General features: G+C 40.0%; 1 protein-coding gene across 10 annotated transcripts in view; it reads right to left on the bottom strand.

Moving 5' to 3' along the window:
• Positions 1-24,849, bottom strand: part of DYNC1I1 (dynein cytoplasmic 1 intermediate chain 1) — a 184,100-nt gene that overhangs the window by 137,819 nt on the left and 21,432 nt on the right. For 2 of the 10 annotated variants that reach the window (XM_086856827.1, XM_086856831.1), the window contains exons 4-6: positions 24,071-24,161; positions 6,987-7,046; positions 2,866-2,981 (exon numbers count right to left, since the gene is read on the bottom strand). In XM_086856827.1, coding sequence (XP_086712953.1) covers positions 2,866-2,981; positions 6,987-7,046; positions 24,071-24,161 — 267 coding nt within the window. Of the gene's footprint in view, positions 1-2,865; positions 2,982-6,986; positions 7,047-24,070; positions 24,213-24,849 lie in introns of all 10 variants that reach the window. The other 8 variants (XM_086856851.1, XM_086856862.1, XM_086856814.1 and 5 more) reach the window with 5 other exon arrangements.

Genomic DNA, 24,849 nt, shown 5'->3' on the forward strand with positions numbered 1-24,849 from the left:
ATTTCTCTGAAATAAAGCAAATTACCTGTTCTGAAAAGGAGTTAATATGTTTTTTATACAGTGAAGAATAATGCCACACTATTTCTTCTAAAATTAGCAGCTGACAAGCTGAGACTTCAGTGCACACAGCACCTGGCCCTCTGGCACTGCATGGTCGTACCAGAGTGAACCCTTCCTTTTCCAGTTCTATAAGATCTGGTGGGCACAAAGAACATCCACTGAGCTCCAGAACAGCAGTAGGCTTAAAGTACCCCAGAGTTTCTTTCCTGCTCTCTAGAGAAGCAAATGCAGAAAACCTGATGAGAATATTTCAAAAAAGCTGAAGAACTTGGAGTGGAGTCAAAGTCCTCTTTTCACCCATCTTTCCAACTAGCTGTACCCTTCATTAATTGTCTTCCAAACAAGAAGCAAGCATGGGACAATCTCAGCCTAAAATTCTGCATTTTGACAGTTCCAATATTTAAGGCAGGCAGTGAAAAATGAATTTCAAATGCTGAAGTCAGACTCATCCAAGTTTCTTGTTTTCTCTTCTCAAACTCTAAGGCTTCAGATGCTAAATAACCCAGATGCTAAATATGAGCCCATAACCATAGTAAAAGGCTGAAAATTTTACCTTGAAAAGACAATGGCTTTATTTTATCACATGAATGCAGAGAAACAGTGTAGAGACTTCTTCTCTAAGCTGCTCTCCTGAGGAATCTCTCTGCTGTTCAGGTTTGGACTGACAGTGTGATGGGTTCAGCATCCATAAAGAGGCTTTGGAGATTGGAGACCTGAGAGTTCATTTCCATCAGGCCTGGGAGACCAAAATCATGGTGCTTATTTACCCCCTAGAGAATCTCCAATTAAATAGCCTCTCAACAGAATAACCAAACTTTCCCAAATCTCCTTTACTGATGCACAGCCATAATCATATCCAAGTTAAATGCAGAGAATTTCCCAGCAGCAGATTGGAAAGGAAATGTAAGTTACACTTTCTGTCCCTCACACATCTGCAGGAAGAGATTGGGTGGTATTTCTTTCCTCTGTGTTTCAATGTGTAAAACACCACTACTGTTGGTGTTTTTTCCTTGATTGTGATGACAGAGAATAGGAAAGATAGCAAACCCAGTCACCAAACCCACATATTTGACCACTTCCATCACAGTTTTGGCTAGGCAGTTTAAAGTGCATGATGTTTTATGTTTGCACTTATCTTTTTTCATACAAAGGAGGAACAAGTGACTTTCCTCAGTGCTGGGAGGACCAATTGAAACCACTCTCTGCTCATTGTCCTGACTGCCAGGCTCCATGGCATCACACAGTTGTTTGGGGCTCTTTCCTTGAAGGGCAGGAGATTGTCCTCTTGTCAAGCAAGGAAAGGATTTTGTAATAGTTGAAGAGCTCCTTGGGAAAAAAAACCAAGATCCTACTGAAAGAGGATGCTTCCTGAAGTGAGCCTGTCTTTTTCAGAAAGGCAGGTCAACTCATGAGTGCTGGAGTTGTAGGCCTGAGGAAGGCAAACACAAAACCATGTCTTAAATTCCCCATATCCCCAAGTTCTTGCACTGGATAAAGACCATGTGTCAGAGAGGAAGGTCACCCTCTCCATCTGATCTAAGAATGAATTCACTGTAATGCTCCAGGGTTGAGCACCAACTGGTCTTAAGCAAAGAAGATAAAGACTTGGGGGCAAAACCCATTTTCTTGAGGCTTCAGCAGCCCACAGACAGACAAGCAGAGATGAGCTGGACTGACCCAGGGAGGCTTCTGAGACAGCTTCTCCCTGTGAGCAGGCAAAGCTCTCTGGACACGCTGCTGAAGGAGCATCATCCAAGCAAAAGGGCTGCCTGGGTTTGAAGGCACTGTTCCTGCCCGCAGATGACCAGGATAAACTTGTGCTCCAGAAAAGTAGAATCTGAGCATCTAGCTCAGTGGTTTCTATTTCTGCTTCCTAAGACAGAGCTGGTAACCCAGTTGCAAAAAAACTCCCAAAAAAATGGCTACATTTATTTTCCCCAACAGTAACTTAGACAGATTCACCATCACCACCTTCCAAACCTGAGTATTTTTCTTCTCTGAATGAAGATGGGTCAAGTTCTACACTATCTTCTGCAGAAAATTACTCAGTTGTTGAACTTTCCTGGATCCTTCATTGTTAACAGCAAAAATTATGGTCAAGACTGCTGTGAGTTTCTCCTCTTCTATCCACTTTGTTCTAGTGCATATATAACCTCAGGGTAATGCACAGTTTTGCATTCAGTTTAAATGGTAAATCAGCATTCTGCAGTACAACCCTCACAGATCAGCAACCCCCTGCCACTCTGTGTATTTTGGTTATCAACAAGAGAGCCCAACAGCCAACAAACAGCTCCATGAGTACAGATGCCAGCATGATTGTAAGCAGAGAGAAGGAAAGACTGTCCACATCCAAGTATGCAAGTACATGGAGCTAAGCTGCAACTTCTCCCTAAGCTTCACCTACAGCAGGGGGACACAATCACCCTAACTAAAGAACTGAGGGCAACTTTCCAACACTGCCTCTTTACAAAGCACAGAATTTATAACTTCCTTGAGAAAGCATAAAAAAATTGAGTAAAGCACAATTTTAATTATATTCACAGTGATGTATTTTTTAAATGTTCCCATTAAACTGCTATCTGAACACAACCCATTGTAAGTCAGAAGTAGTTTGGTTCCACCTGCATTTAAAGTGATTTCTATAATTATTCTCATCAGAACAGCCATTAATCACATAAACAATACCCAGCATACAGAAAATACATGATAAGCAGCTGTGTTATGACTCACTATTATTTTTATTACGTTCTTTAACTCAGATGCAAATTTTCTATTATTTTTTTTAAAAAAAACCATAAATCTTACCTTCAGATTGATGTGTGGCCAGAGGTGTCTGTGTCTCCTTGGAGTACGAAACCACCTCCCGAGGTAAGAAATCAACCTGGGTAATCTTTGACACCCCTAGTTTGTGCAGTCTGCGTCTAAGGTGGAATACACAACATCAAAAGGTTAGTCATGTTAAATGTGAATCAGCAGCATGAACAAATGTTTGCTGTTATGAACAGGATAAAAATACCCCAGTGTTTGTTGAGACAAAACACAACACAGTGTGCATGAGAAGTACCGTATTGTAGTGAAGAAAATTAACCTGGGAACCATTTGCAATAATAAAGTGCAGTTGTGGAACCTCTAGGTGATGCTGGTGAGAGGGGCTGCAAATGGGAGAGAGAAATAGCCTGCTTGTGTCCCTCTTAACATGCATCAAAATTCTCTTTCATACCATCATTACTGTGATGTTCTGCCTGCTCAAAGGAGCTCATCCTCAGCCTGGGCTACATAGCTGTGGAAAGGGCACAGTGGGTTTAAACCAGGACGGATTTGACTGCCAAGTGTTCAGCTGGGAGCAGTAACAGTCTTTGACTGGCAAGGTGGGTAACTTCTGTAAATAAGAAGATTCTCCTCCTTCCACAGGAGTCATTAACAGTGGCATTGAACTAGGTTTATGACTAGTGGAACCCTAATGCAAGGGCTAGTGGAGAGCTAAAACACAACTGGAGCAAGGCAAGTATAGCCTTCTCTTTTGTCTACATCCCTTACTTTAAATAAACCAAATGAAATGAATCACTGAAGCAAACTAACTGTAAGTAGGTAAGGGAAAAAGAAGAGAGGCAGCTGAGCAGGGTCATGAACACTTTTAGCTGTGCACAGTTCACTCAGGAGCAGGGGGAAAAAAAATCAGTTTATTTCTTGAATATTATTTGACTGTCTGCAACGAGTGAAGAATATAAAAACAGTTGCTTGGAAGTGCTTTATCGGAAAAAATGCCAACTTTAGCAGAGAAATAATGCAAACACAATAAAGAAATTAACTAAGTAACCAGTTACCTTAATCAACAAGTGTGAGCATGCTTGTATCTTTATGGGGAAATAAATTGCTGGACACAATGTTTCTCAACTTGCCACATTACTGAAGAGAACAATTTGGAAAACCAGAAAATTCTTACATATTATCTATATCCTCTTCATTTTCCAGATTGTCAGAAGAACAGAAGTCATAGGGGTTTTGATCTAATTAATTTACAGTGGTCTAGATATTCAATTAAGATTGATGTCCAAAAGGAAATGGGAGTTTCAAAAGGAAACTGTTACCACTGGAAAACACCTACTGAACTTTTCAGCTGCATCAGCTATATTTTTTTTCTAATCTATTTTACTCCCTGGGTTGTTATTAAGCTGACTGCAATTAGATTCAGCAGGTAATCAGTACAAATCAGCTGTATTGTGCAACAAACCACTAGAGCAGAAACAGTTGGTGTAGCTCTGAGTCATTCCTCTTTTCAAAGAAAAATTAACAAGTCTCCCTTCTTACAACCATCCCTGACTTTACCAATATGAACAAAATCTACAATTGTCTAAAAACTCCGCAGAAAAACTTCCACCTCATTACTGGGGCAGAAAAGTTTCTTCAGCTAGCAAAAATTTTAGTAGTTTTGCATTTTACAGCTGCTTTAACTTATGCTCTGTGTGAATTCAATGAATATTTAATATTATTACCAAAAATATTCAATAAATATTTAATATTAAATATTTAATAAATATCTCACCCCAGCAAACTCTCATGTTCTTTTCCCTCCCCCAGTACCAGATGTGCAAGCTCTGCTGCCTGCTTGGTCAGTTTGACTTCCCTATGTAATCAGTCCCCTGCTGCCCCAGGCTACTCTTTCCATTCACTGAGGTTCTTAAGCCTTTGCATTGAAAGAGTCTCTTGACAGTGGTCTTGGTTAAATATAATCCCTAATTAATTGTGTCTAATCTGGACCCAATTAGAACCTCACCTAATTCTAAAACAGTTTCACATGAGGTCACTGTGTATCTCCTGGGCTGCCCAAGGATGGGGAACACCACCCTAACGGAGAGCTGGATTTAACTGCTAGATGGGTGGATTGAACCTCCTTGCCCACTGTGTCCCAGAAGTGAGCTACTTCCCACAGCACTGAGACAATGCATGGAATTCTTCATCTGCAACACTTCCAATTCAGTAACTGCTGCTGCCTGCACAAATGCCTTGTGCCACCCATATGATGTAATTACTGGTGAACACTGGGAGGTTCTTCTTCATCTGGAGGAATGTGATCTACTGATTGACTGGCCAAGCCACCTCTAATTGTTCTCATGTTACTAAAAGTTGGCCTAGCCTTTGTTCTCAAACACTCAGGGACAACTGGAGCATGATTTCAACATCTGGGCTCTACCAAATATGTGCTGTAATGTTCTAATCTCTAGTTTTTCTTAGGGCAACACTAATTGGTCTCTTATTTTCCCATCCACGTGTTTCATCTGAGGTGCTCGTAATTCTCATAAATTCAATGACTATTCATCTTAGAGATCACATAAGCTTTGAAGGATTCCTTTCCAAACTGCCAATGGGATGTCAGGAGGGAGATAGTGATTAAATCCCATGCATTAAAAGTGATTCTTCTGTCAATAGGTATCATAAGAAAGATGTATATGCTAGAAGTGTTTTGCTACACACATCATTTAATTGCTGACTGCAGGATTTCTTTTGCATTGGTACTGTTGGTTTGTTTTTTTTTTCTCTAGTCTCAGGACACCAGAGGAAAGTTTAACTCGGCCTTGGGTTTGAAGACAGTTTTCTTTCAAAAGAGGCAGGGCATCCACATTAAAACCTGTGGATTTGCTCTTTGGCATACTTTTTTTCCATCTTTGCACTGACCACTAGTAATTGATTGAAGTATTGTAGCTACATACAGAGTTATCTTTTCATGTGTCAGATAAAGGCACTTACCTTGCAGAGCTGTTTAAGAAACCTTGCTCCTAGGAGTACTCATCTATTAATCCAAACTTCTGTAAAAAAAGCAGCTGGGATTTCTAAAAGTTTTCTGTAGGTTAAAATCGCTCAAAAACCTCTACCTGTTTGGTGCAGCCCAGGTAAAGTTGTAGAAATGTGACCTATTTGAAGTCACACTTCTTTATTTTGTGTAAACTACAAACATTCCCAGGAGTTCTGGATCTTTCCTGGTGAATAGACCTAACACACCTAACTGGAGCTGGGAGCAGTCAGTCAGCAGCTAAAGGGAAGTTGTTGTTTTTCTTACAGAACGATGAATGAAATAGCACATGAACAAGTGAAAACATGAGACACTTGCCTGAAGACTTAAAACAGGCAACCCTCTAACTTCATGGTAGAGCAAATTCTCCAGTGTAGTGATTTGGTTTTACCTATGACTCCTGCTCTGAAGAACTTGCAGCACTTTCAGAGGAACAGGTTATCCTAAATATCTCTGCAAGCAAGCATTTCTACAGTATTTACTACATTATTACTACAAATTAACTTTTTAATTTTTTTTTTCACTTGTATGGGAAAATGAAGTTCCATCCCAAGCTATAAAATATTAATTTTAGCTCTATTACAATTTTTAAAAAGCCTCATAGGTCTGAACTCAACTGAGGTGGCACTTATTCCTGGGCTAGGATCATTCTTAAGTGCAGAATTTTAAACACATTCTCTTAAGGAAACACATTCCTCTTAAGGAAAAAGGAGTCATTGTTACTGCATGTGGAAACAGTGTAAATATAGCCAGCAGAAAGAAGGGGGGAAAGCATCTTGGAAACGATTCAGAGAGCAGTCTGAATCAACAGCTACAAACAAAATCAATGTAACTATACATGCACATGTGTACCACAATAATAACATTTCATCTGCAATGAAATAGTTATTTGTATTGTGTTTCAAGCAACAGAAATAGCAATTTATCTTTTCATAAGCTTGTTTAAATAGTTGGGGTTTTTTCCCACAAAGCTGACTTTTCTGACACTTCTTATTTATGAAACTGAAAAAAGGAAACTTAAATTATGGTCTTTTTGAGACAAAATAGCAAATGAAAATCATATACAACCAGCTCAACTAGGAAGCATTTTCAACATAATTCTTGCAAAGAAATGATAACAGAAAGAGCTGACATATACCCAAGTTCAGAGTCAGACTGGAGTTGCAGCACTGAGGGGTCTGTGTCCCATTGCAAGGTCCTAGGGTGGTAATCAGCCGTGCAGCACGAAGGGGAGGGAAAAAAAGAACACACAGAATTAACTGAAAGGATGAACAAAACCCCATCTCCTTAGTTACATGCTCTATGTAGTACATTCAACCTCCAGGTGCAAGCAACAGCCGCCATATGTCAAACAAGGTTTGTAGGTCAAACAGAGACAGAGCAGGCAATTTACTACAACTACATATTATCAATAAACAGAGGAAAGAAGCTGGATTTTTCTGTCACATACTGATTAACGAAACATGGGGTTGGGTTTTTTCTCCTTTTCCTGAAAAATTCTAACTCTTTAACTGAGGTTGATGGATTCACAATAATTTGTAAAATCTGCAGGCACAATTTATTTATGTTTTTATGGTAAGACATTCCTGAGTTAGGCAGTAACCCATCCTGTTACCCAGCACTGCTCTGGGCAGGAACCTCACATAGTGCATGTGACAGCAAATGGCACACTGAAACCAGCTCTGACATACTCTGAGGGCATCTGGGACAAAGAAAGTCTTCTTTTCCTCCCAATAAGATTCCTGGGGAAGAGGGCAATAATACATCTGAGAAGATCAGATCTATGAGAATCTCTTGTCGACTGCTGTCAGGTGAGGCTATCACCAAATGCACAAATGTTCCAGAGGTGTGGTTTGAAGTGAAGATGTTGCTCCTTGCACTGCAATGCAGTTTCCCATGTGACCAGCTCTAAAACACCTTGCAAACACTCACAAGAGACTTTAAGGGGTCTTGTGAAATATTCAGAATGCTCCAATTTAAAAATGTAGAAACTGACATATCAAGGCCAACATTTTCAAAAATGCCTGCTCCTTCCCTGTCTCTTAATTTTACTTTATTTTTCCACACTCACAAAGCCACATCTTACATGCAAGGAAACTGCTGGAATCCATGAAAGAATCAAGAACATAGGATTGGCTCCTGAGCACCTTTTCCTGTAGTATGAATGCTAGATTATGCATTGCTCTCACTAGCAGAAGCTAGAGCAAAGGAAAGTGCTCCTTCACTAAGCAAGCTTCACCTCATGAAGACATGCTGGATAATGATAGTTGTCAAAATTAAAAACTCCCCTAATTTTTTTCTGAATACAAATTCTGAGGATATAGAGATCATAATATTACCAGGTTCAGCCAAAACCAGCCATTTAATCAGCTGTGGTCAATATACACAAGTCTTTCTGCAACAACAGCAACCTCTGCCAATGAATCACTCATAGAAACTAACAAGTTACTGAATTAGTTCAGAAATAGATCTATTAAAGCCAAATAACTGTTCTACCTCCTCTCCTTAGGTAAACTCACCCATTCTATTACCAGTGTTAACTCACTCTCTGAAGAGACAGACAAGGGCATGTGCTGCACTCTTGTCAGTTCAGAATGAAAAAGAATCAATCTCAACACCCTGTGCATACAAAAAGAATGAAAATCTGTAATGCAGAGCTGCCTTCTTATACAACATAAGGGCACTCATTTCCCTTAACTTCTTAAGAGCCATAGTAATGCTTATCAGGATAAAAGACATTATACTGACAGAGAAAAGCTTCTCCAAAACTAAACTGTATTACAAAAGGTCAGAGATAAAATAATTCAGCAATAAAGAACAGATTTTTCCCTTGTAACTTAACTGCAGTATAAGTACAGTAGAAAATGGACATAAGATCTGAATGGCTGATGCAAGGCAAAGGCATCAATGACTAATGCATTATAGATACCCCATTAAAAATGCTATCTGTGTGAAGATTACTCTTGTAATGTCACCAACGTCAGTTGCATATATTAGGACTTTCTATAAGTGCCAGTTTCTAATTTTACGGCTGCCTAGGGGCTACTTATATATTCATGTCCAGGTCTTCCAAACTCTTAAAAGAAAATACACATAATTCATTTCAGTTTCCTCCCCCTAACATTCACTTTCAAACCTACAGGTTTTGTAGGGGGGTAAAGGCTATTTCACCAGAAAGAACACCAATGGCATTTGATTAAAGCAAGAGCTTGCAATAGGTCTCTAGAAGTAGGATGCCTATGTTCCACCTCCGAGAATCCAGGTCACAAGAGAGGGCACCTTTACCTGGTACCCAGATAAAAATGCTGAAAAAAAATAAATTTAGAGATTTCCCACACTCAAGACAGCACTCAAATCCCAAGAGTATGAGAAGAGCAACACCTATGGTTCAGGCCATCACATGCAGATATGTATTGAGACACATTCTTCCCATAAGTACTTATTATCTGGGTTCTCACATACAGCCTTCACCACTCTGGACACTGATACCTACTTTTAATAGCAATTCTCCTTGACTCCTAATTATATCTGTTTTCAACAGTTTTAATGCATCTGCAACATATTTCCCAGATTTGTGCTCCACTGTGCATCCCTGTGTCACCACTGGCACAGGTGTGAGAAATAGATGAGGAAGCGATCTACTGTTGTCCTCTCCAGCTTGGCTGAGAAATGCTATCACAGAAAATGAGGCTGCAGGTAACAAATCTTCAGGTTTCAGGTCTCTTGCCCTGGGAGACAGAACACAAGTGGCTACACTCAGGTAGTAGAGGCTGGAGAGCACAGGGAGTGACTCTGTGTTTCAAGGAACACTATTGATTTGTTCTTTGTCTCTTCCTGGCACCTGAAGAATGTCATCAAATCAAAATGATAGTGAGTGAACAGTAAAGATGTAATCTGGACCTGCAATTTAGCCAGTTTCCATGGCAATAACATCAAAAAAGAAAGAAATAGATTCTTTGAGGTTTAGCAACCCAAAAATGATGTTGAATAGCCTGTGCTGTCATCCTGACTAGAAGATTAAAGCTAATCTGTTTGTGATGAACAGACATTGCATATGACATTCCTTGATCATGTGGATGAGCACCATAATTACACTTGTTCTCCCGTGGACTCTCCTCAGTGGGGATTTTGAAATGCCACTGGATCTGAGCAGAAAAGCAGTTGCCAGTCTTTTTCCAACTAGTGCATGAGTTTCTACTCCAGACACTTATTGACGATGAAAAGGATTATGTGTCATTGCTTTTCTTTTTCCTTTCTTACTTCTTCATTAAACAAAACTGCAATGGCTTGACTTCAAGTCCCCCAGAGACAGAGGCAGAAAATGTAATGTCACAGACCCTGAGGACAAGTGCATGGCCTAGGAGCCAGCAGCCAGGCTGAGCTGCTCCCACTCTGGAGCTTTCAGAGAGCACAAGTTGGTCAAGGTTCCGCTAAATGGATTCAATGGATTTTGGCACAGGTCTGTGTAGAAGAGATGTAAAACATTTAGTTGTACATTTTTATGGGGAGCAGAGAGGAGCACTAGACTGAGCAGGTTAAAGTAGTGCTCCCTACCAGTCCCCAGTCCTGCAGACTCCTCCCATGGGTGAAGGAGTGACACAGGCACAGCAAGGAGCCCTGGAAACTCACTGAACAGCACAGTCAGAGCTAAGCTAGATCAGTCTGTTCCCTGCACCCAGACAGCACTGACACTTTTAATCAGAACTGCCCAACATTGTTTCGGAGCCGGGTGCTGTATCAGTCTCCCACATAGCAGCAAACAATAGCCCTGTGTCACGGTCCATCCCCCTTTTACATGTTCAGCTGACCCTGGCTCACTGATGGATAAAAAGCTGTATTACTAAATAACAGATTGTTCTAAAGCAGCACAAAGGGAATGAGGGCTGTTAGATGTCACACTCAGAAGACAAGGTACAAGTGTTATTACCTCTCTTTAAACTGATCTGCTTTCACTCTCTTCCTTTAGACAGACATCTCAATAACCTATTTTTTCTCAAATTTAGGACAGTATTAATGCTAGCGCTGTTTCAGCTCTTACTACTGAAGAAGTACCAGATAATTTTGACACATCATCTTTTAATAACATGAAGAAAGAAACCAACAAGAGGAAGAGGCCCAGATGTCATATATTTACTAAAGGATCAGATGGTAAAACAACACTTATCTCTTCTAAATTCAAGTCCAAAGCATTAGGAAGATATTCAGAGCACAGTTCTAAAAGGACAGAGAACTGTTACAAAATTTAAGGTAGGAGGAATTCGAACAGAAGCGTTCCCTTTTCTGTAGCATTATTTTTATTACCATGGAAAAACAGGCACTGCCATGTGTTACAATGACCTGTGTAACCTTACCTCCAGAAGATTTGATTCTGATTGCATAATGTCAATTATGTAGATTAAAAATGTGGAAAAGACTAAAATAAATAAACTAAAAAAAAAAAAAAAAACAAAACCAAAAACCAACAAAAAACCCACTTGAAACCTTTTGGAAAATTCCCAGCATCAGAATGCATTAATGAAGCATAGATTCTGACAAACCAAAACAGTCTGGAATCCATGAGAGCTTCTCAGCTGATTCAAGCAACTTTGCGTCTGGCTTCAGCAGTAGTGTATGAAACACGTAAGGCATCAGTTCCAATACATATACTTAGTAATCTGCCATCATAAAATGATACTTAATATCTGTAATCATGGTCATACTGCAACAGAACTTGGCTCTGGGTAAGTGCCCCAGCACAACACTTTTCATATGCAACATACTGACAGCTTAGTTCTGACTCTGCTTCCCTGCAGCCAAAATCAAATCCTCTCTCATCTGCTGCTGATGCTGCAGAACATGTGTTCTGCATGACTTCTTTTCTCCCCCCACTCCCCCTTCCCAGGTCAAGAGCAGCCAGGCCTGAAAATCCGTGCTTTTGAAAAAGAGGCACCTCACATGAATAACAGGAAACTCTGCCTTCCCAGGGGCTTTTTGCAGGGCAGAAACCTCTTTGCAGCTTTGCAAATCACACCTTCAAGCAGAAACAGAGGAAAGCAGACACCATATTCTGGCATCTCCTGTCACCAAGAGCTGCTGTGCCCTCCAGACCTGGAGAAAACTGTACTGACAGTGCACTGAGACCCGAGGTATCTCCTAAACTGAGATATCCATATGTGTCCCTAATGAAACACCATTAGATCTGACAGGCCCCAAACCAAGCATCTCCCCTTGCAGCAACAACAGTGTCCTAAGATGACCCTTTCATATGGGAAAATAGTGATGCCCTCCTAACCCTAAAATTCAGTGGCAGACTGTGCCATGACTCCACAGATTAGGCTGTGCCAGGGTTTTTCAGTGGTCAAAGGCCAATCCGCTAAGAAGAGCACAGACTGTTACTAAACTGAAGCACAGAGACCAGAAATGAAGGTGGGACTCACCCAGAGCATTTGGACTCACCTATCCTTTAGGAAGTCTCAAGGCACCTTTGCTTACCAAAGCAATATTTCTAAATGGATGTGAATGTGACTAGCCTCATTCTCCCAGTCTGTGGTGGGAGGGGGTCTTGTTGTTGCAGAAGGTATTTATACAATCTTCAGGCACCTAAATGAAGGGCTCCACCAGGGAAACATTACCATGGACTCTTTCCATACAAACAGAAAGGCAGGAGATTGCTCCATGGAGCAGTTCCAAGCACCCAACTTAGACTCCTGTTGTGAATAGGTATTAGAGGTGGTTGGTATCTTCACTGTTCAGTCTCATTTTCATCTGCTGAGAAATAGATAACGAAGCAATCAGCTGCTACTTGACAGCCTGCAGGCTTCAGTCTGCTTCATGCTTTCTTTTCTTCTAACTTCAAATGCAACTAGCAAAAGAAGTGAATTAGGAAAAAAGAACCAACAAGCTCAAAACTGCAGAGAACACAATTCTTGCTTCTGACTTTGATGTAAAGAGGAGCCTCATGTTTAAAATTACAATTTTAACCCTGGATTACAATTTCCAAAAGATTCAGAATTGCTTACATGGGGAACTCTGCACCTTCCTAGTGATGGTGTATAGAAAAACACATTATACTCAACTCATACAACCTTAAAAAATACTGGGCACAACAACTGTGACATAGACACCTTTTTTAAAATCACCAGTAGAATAAAATGCTAAGATGTGTATGCATGCATTTTTTCAATGTGATACCAAATACTGTTAGCAAGTTGCAATCCAGTAGTATTTGCAGTTTCAATGTGTAATTTATCATGTGTCTAGACCACCTTTTTTTTAATGTCTGAATATTGCCAGAATGAATTTAAGACTGCATAATTATTTAGCTACTTCAAAGAATTCCACCTACTTTTTGTGTCAGTTTCTCCAAAGCTCCTTTGCTGCTTGCTGCTGATTAAATAGAAAACCTGAACTAAGAAACTGTTGATGAGAAATTACTGCAGATGTTTAAATATATGTGTGTACAGATAAGCTATTTATTTTTATTCCTTTCACTCTACATTTTTATAATTTTCTCTCCACTGTGATTTTCACTTTCTGATATTTTTTGTACATTTGAAGTGTGTCTCCAAAATAAACTACACAAAAAAAAAAAATAAATTCAGATCTACTAGTTAGACTAGTATGACTAGTATGACTATCACTAGTCAGAGATGGAAAAGTACCACTTGCCTCAATGGCTGGTTTGCATCTAAGCCACTATTCTGCTGCCATCTGTTTTGTTTTACTCTGTTTTGCAGATCTGCTCCACTGTGAAAGGATTGGCAAAAAGAAAATACCTTCCTTGTGCTACTTGTTTTCTGAAGCACACTATAAGCAAGATGGCTATCAGCAGTTGGGCAGGATTTGTGCCTCTCAACACCCCCCTCACTTGTGCTCGTAGAGCAGAAGTCTGCTCTGGCTTCACTGTGTGGTCTTGTGTTCAGAACTGGGCTGCTACTGCTAATCATAAAATAAAATGCCTTAATACATTCAGAGAACAAGGAGTTTGGCGCTGCTGCTGGAGCAGAGCCAGAAGGTTTTGTTTGGCTTTGCATTTACACTTCCAAGCAGGCTGACACCTCTGACTTCCAGTCTTCACCAATAAAAAGAGCAACTCTGACCTTCTTGAGAGCACAGCCCTATCTTTTAGCTGCCTGGGAACCATAAGAGCCCTTTTCAGAATGCCATGAGTTTAAAATATGGGGGTTTTTTTTAAGGTATATTTATGTAAAAATCACAGACAAATAATACTTAAAACACACATCTATGTCAAAATGCTTCTCGAATTAAGGTTATTCTATAGAATGGATTTCATAGTTTTGAAAAACCATTTGAGTTTTAAATCAGGATGAACAATTCTGGCAAGCCTGCAATAATAAGACCATATCACAGGACCAACACCTTGCTGTTTTCCATTTCACAGAATTCGACTAATTAAATCAGAAATTTAATTTGTCCAATCTGCTGAACTTAACTGCTGTATTTGAAGTCTGTCCTTTTGATTCAGGTCTGCATTACAGATCTCCTGGCAATATCATATTCACACTTTACATTCTATAGCCACAGAAATCTTAGTCTGCAAATTTATGCTGGTTTACCAGGAGGGTCACTGTAGGCAGCAGGCTGGATCTGTGAGGACAGAAGGTCAAATAGTTAGAGCTGACACAGATTTACTCTGAGAGCCAGACACCAAAATGGTCATTCTGAAAGTGCAGTAACAAAAAACAGGTTCAGAGGCATGGCACAAGTTGTTTTATTCCCTTAGCAAACTCTGAAAATTCTTTTTTCAAACACTATTTTTGTCTTGGTTTTCATACCAAGTGTAAGTCTGCGTAGCAAAACAGAACTCAAATGATCACAAATGTAAAGAAAGAACTTGGCAGGAGAAGTTTTACATGCTATCAGCTCGTGCAAATGCTTGAAAGGAACTGCAGTACTCACATCAGGAGTCTTTGATCCAGACTCCATGGATATGCATATGAGGAAAGTTTCCTCATAAACTTCAAGGGGCTTTGGGTGCAATTGCATAAAAGTCAAAATAATATTTAATAGTCAAATCTAGGAAAGGCAATCCATAAACTTGCAGAGGACTCAAAGAGGTAACACCAAGTTTGGAACCTACAACATTTAGGTCTGCTATTATTCATCTGAAGAAGAATGTGTAAGATTTCAGCAATTTTTTCATTTTGCTTTGATATTAAAATCCAGTAGCTGCTAGATGGAAGAAGAGATAGTGTTTCCCATCCTTTATATCATTTACTTTGTGGTAGAAAAAGAAAAATCATTCCAAAAGGGGATGAGATTTTTGTTACAATTAGAGCTGAAACAAGAAATCACTGTATGAGAGTTATCAAAAATTTTTCACATTAACAGTCAAAATGTCAGAAGTTCTCATGACCCAATGATCTGGCTTTTAATAGAACAGCTCAGAAATTATTTTCTGAGTTTGAACCATTAAAGTAAATAAGTTCATCTAAAATTTATGAATCAAAATCAGTTTTAAATGCAAAGCCATTCATTTTCATAGGTTCTGCTTATGGAAAATTTTACATGGCATACTTAGACTGTTTCAAAACTCCTTGGGGAAAAAAATAAAATAAAATAAAAATAGCAGTATCTCACTTGTGGCAGCAATTCCCACATTACACGTTTGAAGAAAAATCCTAAAAATTTCATTACTGAAATAGTTTCTCATTGAACCTTTTTACTTTTCCAGATAAAACATAAAATTGTGAATGAAAATTTCCTAAAGTCTTTTCAATAGGCTAGAGAAGGAGAAAGCATCAATATGCACAAACTGTATGAGTTTAAGATAGGAGGTGATCTTGCACAGTTTAATTAAATCAAGATGAAATTCAGTGCAAGAGAACTGTTTAAGCTGAGCTAGCCTTAGCAAGTAACTTGTTTTGTTTTAAGAGGATTAGTGTTTTAGTCCCCAAAATCATCTGATTGTCTGACTAAATACATGATGATATGCCTGTAAATAACTAAAGAGAACTAACTATAGCTGGGCTGATAACCTAAATGGTTAAGTGGGGCTTTATACATTAATTTTATTTTCTTCTGGATGCAGCTGGGGCTCAGGTTTCTAAGGCATTTTACGAAGCACCCTGGGAATGGCAATCTTTCCTTTTCCTTTGATTTATAGCATGGAGATGCTTGCTAATGAGAAAAATAATCAAAGATCTGGAGGACTGAACTCTATCAATCCTTTAGGAAGGAAAGCATGAAAATCCTTAATGATGCCAGAGGCTCACATGCTAAAAGGATTGCAGATGATTCTAATTAATATGGACCATTCAGACTTTGTAACTGGCACACACCAAAAAACACTCCCTACTTTCTAGGTCAGATATAACAGACACTTGAAAGCGACTGCCAAATATCAGTCCCTAAGGTGTCTGCTTCTGTCTATGGGATAAAAAAACCCAAAAAACTGGCAAGGAGAGGCTTTAGATATCTAGGGCTAAATATTCATTGAATGTAAAGGAGAAGGACTGTGGTTGTTGTGCAGGGAGAAAAGGAGGGAAAACAGTGTAAGAGATCTGCCATCCCCCTGCCTTGCATCCTAATCTATGCAGGGCAAGCTGCGATGTGCAAACAGCCCAACACAGTCACCCACTGCTATCCTGTAAACAGGCTGATGCTGGGAAGTGTGGGAGATGGCAGCTTCACTTTAAAAAGCAGCAGAGTTCCTAGGCCAAAGACAGCAGAGACAGCCAGGGGTCCCCCCAGGCAAGGGGAGGAGGTGACACTGTCACTGCTTCACAGAAACCATCACCATTCAGGTCAAGAAGGCTTAAGGCATGATTTGGCCTCTAAGTCTGCTGGAAACTGGAAATGAAATGTGTGCCAAGCAGTCCTGACAACAGAGTTGTGGTAGTTTAATGGGAAAAAATGTAACAGCCGGGTGTTATCAATTTCTGTCCTACCATGTAATGGCACACACCAAGCCCCACAAAAACAGAGTGGCAACACAGCATCCCACAGGCTATCCCATTTATCTATAGCCACCAAGCAGAAAAATTCTCTTGACTCTGCACTGTGAAAGACTACACAACAGTCCCTAGGGTTACAATCCTTCTTTGTCTGAATAAAGCACCATGCAAGCATAGTTTGCCATGAAGTAGTTATTTTCCCTCAGTCTTTCCTGTAGCTCCCTTAGAGTCTTTACATTGTTCTGTACTTCCCTTTGGCTCAGCCCATTTATGAAATAAGTATGCCACTAAATCAGCCATTTAGAAAGCATTTTGTACATATAAATTGATCTTACAAAAAAGCACCATAAAGAAAATAATCCACTACCAATAACTGTTACAGCTGCTGCTTCTGAGGCAATACATCACAGGCCCCCTTGTCCTGGAACAAGTGAAGAAGGATCCCTGTCATTTCTGAATGTGGTAACACAATGAAATGCTGGTAATGCAAAGCTGAGTGGCAGTGATGAAACAGCATCATGGCAAAGAACCTGTCAAATGCATTTGCTTAATGATAAAGTAGCTAAGCCCGAGGCAATACGGTTCTGTTGGCAGTGGTTTTAGCAGGTCTTACAGAAAACATGGTTTTGCTAATGTCTGTGAGAGATGCTTTCTACAGCTAAAGAGAACATAGGAAATATGCTGTATGGACAATTAAAGGTCATCTGCTACAATAATACAATAATACAACCTTCCTGCACAAATTAGAGACCAGAATCTAACTTCTTTTGCCTTCTTTTTCTGTCTAATTAAATAGAAAAGTAGACACTTAATAGAGAGAATGGCATTCTAATACCCTTTCTTCAGCTTGTTGATGTATTATATTATTGTTCTAGTTAAGAAGCTGTTTGAAAATTAAAGCTGAGTTTCCAAGCCTGATTTTTCAGGAAAAACAGACAGAACCCAAACACTTTGATGGCATGCAGATGTACTCATGAGAGATCATCAAACAAAATGTATCTTTCTGATTTTAAATATTATGTAGTAGGAACACACTGGAGTAAAGATAGCTTTTTTTTTTTTTTTTTTTTTTTACTGACAGGGAGCAAGATTAAATACAAAACTATAAAATAATGACATGCTTTGACTCATTTGGTGCCCAGATGCTCCAGAGCTATCTCTTTCCTTTTGACTGTGTATCTGAAAAGCATGAAATGTTTGTGTTTGACAGTCAGACATGAAGTAACGTGGGATTAACACAAGACTGGTGTGTGTGTGTTTAGATACCGCATTATAAATCAGAACACCTATTATCTTTACAAAAATGAGTAAACAATATGCTGCAGAGAAAAAGAACTGGAATCATATCCTGCACCAGGCCAATATAATTTTGGAGTGAACATCAACACATTGAAAGAAAACATATTCTAGTGTATTTCTTTTTATAACAAAATGGCTCAAAGTGGCCATGCTAGATGGAAGGAACACAGGATCATCTGATGAAAATATACAGAAATGCAGACTGTCAGCAAACTTCAAAACAGAATGAGAGAGAAGAAGACATACTCTTGACTCTTTACCAGTAAGGACATCCAACCTAATGTGACAGCTGCTATTATATTCTCTGGAATACAACTGGGAACATTCAGAGGTCACAGTGACTGCAAGATGAACTGATGTAGTGGACAAAAATATCATGCCATGAGCCAAAGCCAAAGGGGATATTGCTCCTCAGAGAAAAGTGCTCCAGCACTGTAGACAGCTGTTCTATTTCTAGGATTGCTCATTTATGTATTTTATGCAGAATAAAAAAAACTGGTGATGGTGAGGCAATCAGGATTCCAGAATGATCTAAATTCTCCAGCATATTACTGCTACAAACTCTCTTTGAGAAATTCAGTTTCCCTTTATCTTTTGTTTTCTTTGCTACCTAATGCAATGCTCAAACGCATTCTCACAGGATTTTTCATTAAATATTTAGAGCTTCATCCAAAGAAGGGCTAACCCTGCTTTACTGCAAGTATGCTTCATACACTGAATTGAACTAATCAATTTCAGTGCATAAAACTTATCACAAAACCTGTGATATCAAAGGAACAACAACATAAATCACATATGAACCATTTAAACCAAGTACTACATTGTACCCTAATCCAAATCAGAACAATTAACTACAGAATGAGTAGCTCTAACCAAACAAATCCACAGCACAGTCCAATGGGCTATGAGAGAAACAGCACAAAATAATCCAGCTTACATTATTTTACAACAGATAAAGCACCATTTTGAAATAACCATCCTTTGGAAGAAGCCACCAGAAGATTAATGCCTTTGTCTTTATGTGAGCCCACAAAATAATCAGCTACCTAAACCTACGCACAGCAAAATACACAAGTTAGAAAGCAAAAGAACACACATAAAATTCTTGCAGAAGCAAGGGCAACCATTAACCTTTACACATCCAAGACAGCTGAGCCTGGTGCTGTTCAGTGAGCAGATGGCAGGTAGGAAACCTTACACCCAGCCTGATGGGATTCTCATGTTCCCCAATGCACAGCGGGAAGTGCTGCACACATGGCACTCCACTGGGCACACACACACACACACAATTCACAATAAATGAGATGCTACTGTGCAAACCTACTACTGGAGGATAGTGAAGCTATCTGAGCACATGGAGGTTGTTCCCTGCCAGGAACACACAGGAGCAGTGAAGGATACAGGGCAGATTGGGCCACAGAGATGAATCACCCCTTGGTCCCCAAAAGGAACTCCTCCCAGCATGCCACATGCCAGGTGAGCACAGGAGCCTCTGTAGGTGACACAGGCACACACACCAGTGCAGGCTGGTGTGAGCCCTGAAGGCTGCCCAGCCACAGCAGCACCTCCTCCCAGCACAGATGTATTTCTGCTATCTTATGTTGGGTTGACATGCAAAGGGCAGATGGACCCTGCCTGAGCCAGGATACGAGGTCTTTCTAGGGAGCTGCTCAGCCCACAAAACCTTATACTGCACTGCCTGTCTCTGAGGCACTGTACAAGGTCTGTCCTCCTGCACTTCCTCAGACAACAAACTCAGAATTCACATGTGAGTGCTGCAAAGACAAGACTTACAAATGCCTAAGGTATGCTGAGCAGCAGAACCTGCCTCTCCATGGGCTTGTTTCATTGTGGCTCAATTATATTAGTTAGCATCCTCTCTAGCACACTGGGGTAGTAAAAGTTCAGAGTATCCAGGGAGATGTACATACTTATTACAAAGGAGTTTTATTTTAGTAGAAACAAATTTATGTTTCACACTATGCTACAGCACAGGAGCTCTCAGCAAACACCTTTACCTCAGCCCTTGTCTTCATATGCATTCAAATCTACACTGAAGTTGTGCATGTCTGTGTATGCATAAGCTGACCATCAGCAAGAGGACATAGGGAATCATCAAAATGCTTACAAAATGCTAAACAAACCAAAACACCTATCCTGAAAGAGCCAAGCATACTCTATTACAAGGAGAATCTCTATGCAATCCTGCAATACTGTCTTATGGAAAATGAGTCATATCTGACTACATCATATAAGAAAGCTCTGTGAACCAATGACCCATCTATTCAGAGATGGATATCCGCTCAGGCTATGTCATTTTTCCATCCCATCTGTGTAGCACAAGCAACACAGGCATCCAGAAAAGCAAAATGGGATGTGTAAAGCAATGTGGAGACAGGTAAGTTGTTCTCTGAGCAACAACTCCTGTGAATTGTTCAGTGCAGCCTGGTAACTAAGAACAACACCAGAATCAAAGTTTAACACACATCTGGCTACCCAGATATGATCCCCAAGATCACAAAAAAAAATATAAAAATTTGGCTCTCCTGTCCAACTGAAAACATTCAGTCAGCAGTTTCTAGAACAGTTATACATCTAACATCTGCTTATTCTTACAGTTGCCGTCATGGCTCAAAGGGAATCTGGAATGCTGCTCAAACCTAATGTTTTCTCCAGTGAAAAGGTTATGACAAATAGGAAAATGGTACTAAAGATTAATCAGCCAAAAAAATAACCCATAGAAACCTGGGATGCCGAAGATAGAAATGGTTCCTCTATTACAAAGTCCACACCTCCTCTTCTAATACAGTGAATCAGAGAGAAGACAACACTGCTCTGGCTATTGTGATAGAGATAATGGACAATGGTCCTGAAGGATAGCAGCACTACTAGTCTGTAGGTTGCATGGCAGAAGTGACTATTGTGGCCATGCAGCTTTTCTTCCTGTGCACCAAAAGGGCTGTACAACCTTTATGAATGAATTGTTGTTTGACCTATTGTCTGCCTGTTTGCCAGGCACGTTATCCTGGACAAGAAATGACCACTGATAGAAGATCCCACAGACTCTTTAAGTAAATTGTTTTAGCAGTGAATCTGTTTCACTGCTGAATTTTTTCTGTTTTGTATTTCTCCAACTTCAATTCCAAATACTTTGCTTTGCTTTTCACCTTTTCTGCTGCAGGAGCCTGTTTGCTCCTATGTAACTATTAAACTTGGTGAGCAAGTTAGTAATCAGTTTTCATCTTGCAAAGTAAGACTGAGTGAGATCTGTGGTTCCAGGACTACAATTAAGCAGCGTTCAAACTCTCAGTTTATCAATTTTCTTTCCTGAAAAACAGATGTCATAAATCTGTGTTTCTGGCTGAACTACATTCACTTTGATATAAGAAATCACAGATGCTTGCTGATCAAAGCATATCTCAGATATACTTGGTGATATTGGGACCAACAGATTAAGTCTGACAACTACCAGAAGTATCAGCAACTCAAAGAAGTATGAACACAACCTAGTTCTGTACCAAAATATGTTCCCTCTTACAGGAACGTATGAAGATCTCCTGCATTCTTCAAAGCTTTCAACAGTGCCTCTCTCCTGTAACGAGCCAAAATCTGTGACTTCACAGCTTTTTTATTTTTTATTTTTTTTTCTTTAATATCCATCATCTTCCTCTGGGGAACACTTCAGCAATGAGTAACCAGACTGCCCGCAGGATTTCTGCCAGGCTGTGTGAGCTCATTATTTCTGCAGCAGTTAGCAGCAGCAACAACAGACAAGCTGTGATCACTGAGATTGGGGCATTAGCAGCTTTGAAACTAATCTGCTCTCCTCTAAAGCCTGAGCTCAGCCTAGTACAGAAAAGTGAAAGATCTAATAAGCATGATGGCATGACAGGGGATCCAGCAGAAGTGCCCCCTCTATCACAGAAAGTGAAAAGGAAAAATAAATTAAAATGAAGCAGGATAACCTTGTCTATACAGGCAATAATATATGTAGTCAACAGGCAATAATATATGTAGTAAAATAAGTTTAATAAAGTAAGTTAGATGAGAGGTCTGTGCACTACTCAGAGAAAACAGCTGAGGTGGTTTCATCCTGTTTACCCACTGTGATGACAGTTCTATCAGCATCTTCCTCGCCAAGCCTGACCACTCTATCACACATGCAGGCTTGAGTGCACCTGTTCACACGGATGCTGAGCACATCTACCTGCACCCAGTGACACTAATTCGACTAATTGCCACTCAATACTATCCACTGATTACACACATTCCCCAGGGCCTGGACCAGACATTATCGTATTTCCATTACCACAAACCAGTCGCTCCAGGCAAAGATCTGCAAGCAGCCTTCCTGGCACACAGCACAGCCCTTTCAATACCTAGGAATATGCCAAGCAAACTGGGAGACTACAAGCAAGGTCTTAGGATTCCCACCGAATTCCTAGTACGGCCTCAAGAAGCCGGAAAATGGCTCCAAAATGAAAGCTCACAATGCAGAATGTCATGAGCTCGGAAGAAGGGGACAAACTCCATTCTCCTCTGAAAGGACACGTGGTCATGTGCTTTCATTGCGTGTTGCTGACAGAGAGCCAAAGTGGGTAACAGCCAAATAAATTCTTCCAAGAGCCTTTTTTTACCTTAATAGTAAACCAGTTACACCATTAGAGGAAAAGCAGGAATTTAGAAGTCTCCACCCAGCTTTGTCAGAGCTTCATGCAGGACTGCAGTAAATAGCTTCATCCTGAACAGCAGGCTATACTTTGCTTAAAAAGGTTTTTTTGTTCTACTCAGAGAATTTTGTCTTGTGGAAATCTACTGCATTTACTTATTAAAGCAGAATTACACTATTTTCTGTGTTTTAAACCGCTACATCTTTTTACTTAACAAGCTCCATTTCTTCTAGAGGGTAGTCCTGGGAGCGGGGCTGAGCTGATTTAATAGCAGCTGTGCAGTATCCACATCGAAAGGGAGAGTGTTTTCATCTGGCTGAAGGGGACACAACAAACTCTCTGCTTATGGAAGTGTGATTTTTCTAAGCAGAAGGCTGGTGTGGTGTGAAATCTGGTGACCTGAAGCTCTGTCACATTGCAGTCTGTGTCTGTAGAGGTATGATTTGATGTCTACTGAGCACTGTTAACTACAGAAAGCAAACATGCTGCTTTCAAGCCATTAGCAAAGTCTTGGCTCACAGAATTGGATGAGCTGGCAGCTCAGCTCTATCTTGATTTAGTGTGATACAAAAGGAACTATTAGGTTCCATCTTTTACATCTTTTATTTTTTCCCAAAATATACAGTATAGCTGCTTGTACAGCATCCTCATGTTCTCCTTTATTTTCTGTTCCAGAGAAGGAATTATTTTTGGATTGCCACTTCATTTTTTATTTCTCCCATGGAAACAAAAATAAGAAGATTACTCTTATTTCCATCCCTCACACAAATTCCACTTTACAACAAGAACAGAGCCGCTTCCCATCGGTTATTCATGAAACTCTCCAATATCCAGAGTTTCCAAGACAGAATTGCCAGTGGGTCCTGGGATGTTTCAGCCTGTTCCTGTCCAAGCTCTTCTCTGCCCCTTTCAGTGGCACACTGCAATGAGCAGTCAGCCTCAGGAACCTGAGGCAACCTGGTGTTGCATGAGGAGGAATTCCAAGGGGACTGATTATGTGAACAAAGATAACTCAACATGAATAACAGGTTTTACCTCTGGGCACATCTCCCTTTTTTTTCATGTATTTCCAAACAGCATGACAGCTTTCTGTAGGCCATTTTAAAAGTGTAAATTAATCTCTTGCTTTCACTACAAGGTTTGGGGCTCAGAGCTTAAGATCCATTTGCTGCATGCATTTACTTGCCTCAGATCTGAGACCGCTCTTACTGGGTAACACCCAGTGGACAATGCAGAAACAAAAGTACACATTCAATACTGCATGCTCTTATTTACAGCAGACAAGGAAAAAAGGGGGAAGTAAGAGCAAAGTGAAAAAAACCTCACATTTATTCAAGTCTGTTAACTCTGTGTCTTACCTTCCTATGGGTCCCAGATCCCCTGAGTCCTGGCTGCCTGCGTCACTGGGTGTGCTCACTGATTTCGAAGAGGGAGACATAGGGGTTGGGACTAAATAATGAAAATAACAGGTATCCCATGTTAACACATGCAGCGACTGCACTGATGAAGAGCAGTGTCAGACAAATCAAAACCAATGGACCAAAATGATAGTGGATGAATGAGTAGGAGAGTTTGAAATGGTGAAAGCAAATAAGGAAGGAAAGAAAAAGAAAAGGAAGAGAGTCAAGTGAATTTTAAGTCTTCTGGAAGTGTTAAAACTGACATGTATTTAGACAGGACTGAAAGCCCAATGGGAATCTACAGCTAATCAATGGAGAAGCTAACCTGTGGAAATAAAACAGCACTTGTTTTCTTGAGTCTGGTTTGAAGCTGACTTGCAAAAGATTTTAAAGGTATGAAGAAATATTAGGGGCTTGTCTCGTCAAAAAACTAAGTGAACTCTTCTGGTAAAGTCAAGTAGGCAACAGAACAAGCATACTTTTCAAATTCTGATTTTAAATCAAAAGCCAGTGTCCATTAGATATGCTCTAAGGCTGCAGTGTGGAAATGACATAAAAAAATAAAAGCTAAATAAGGAAATGCAGCTAAGTTAAAATCATTTCCCAAAGATGCTGAGAATACACATTAGTTTACTTGGTGATTGTTTTCTTAAGTAATGTAGGTCATAGAAAAATTTCCATTTTGGGTGGGACATGATTTCAACACACAAGGAAAAGTTTCCCTTGGTTTACACACT

This window comes from Cyanistes caeruleus, chromosome 1 (genome assembly GCF_971803275.1).
Source record: "Cyanistes caeruleus chromosome 1, bCyaCae1.hap1.1, whole genome shotgun sequence".
Taxonomy (NCBI): domain Eukaryota; kingdom Metazoa; phylum Chordata; class Aves; order Passeriformes; family Paridae; genus Cyanistes; species Cyanistes caeruleus.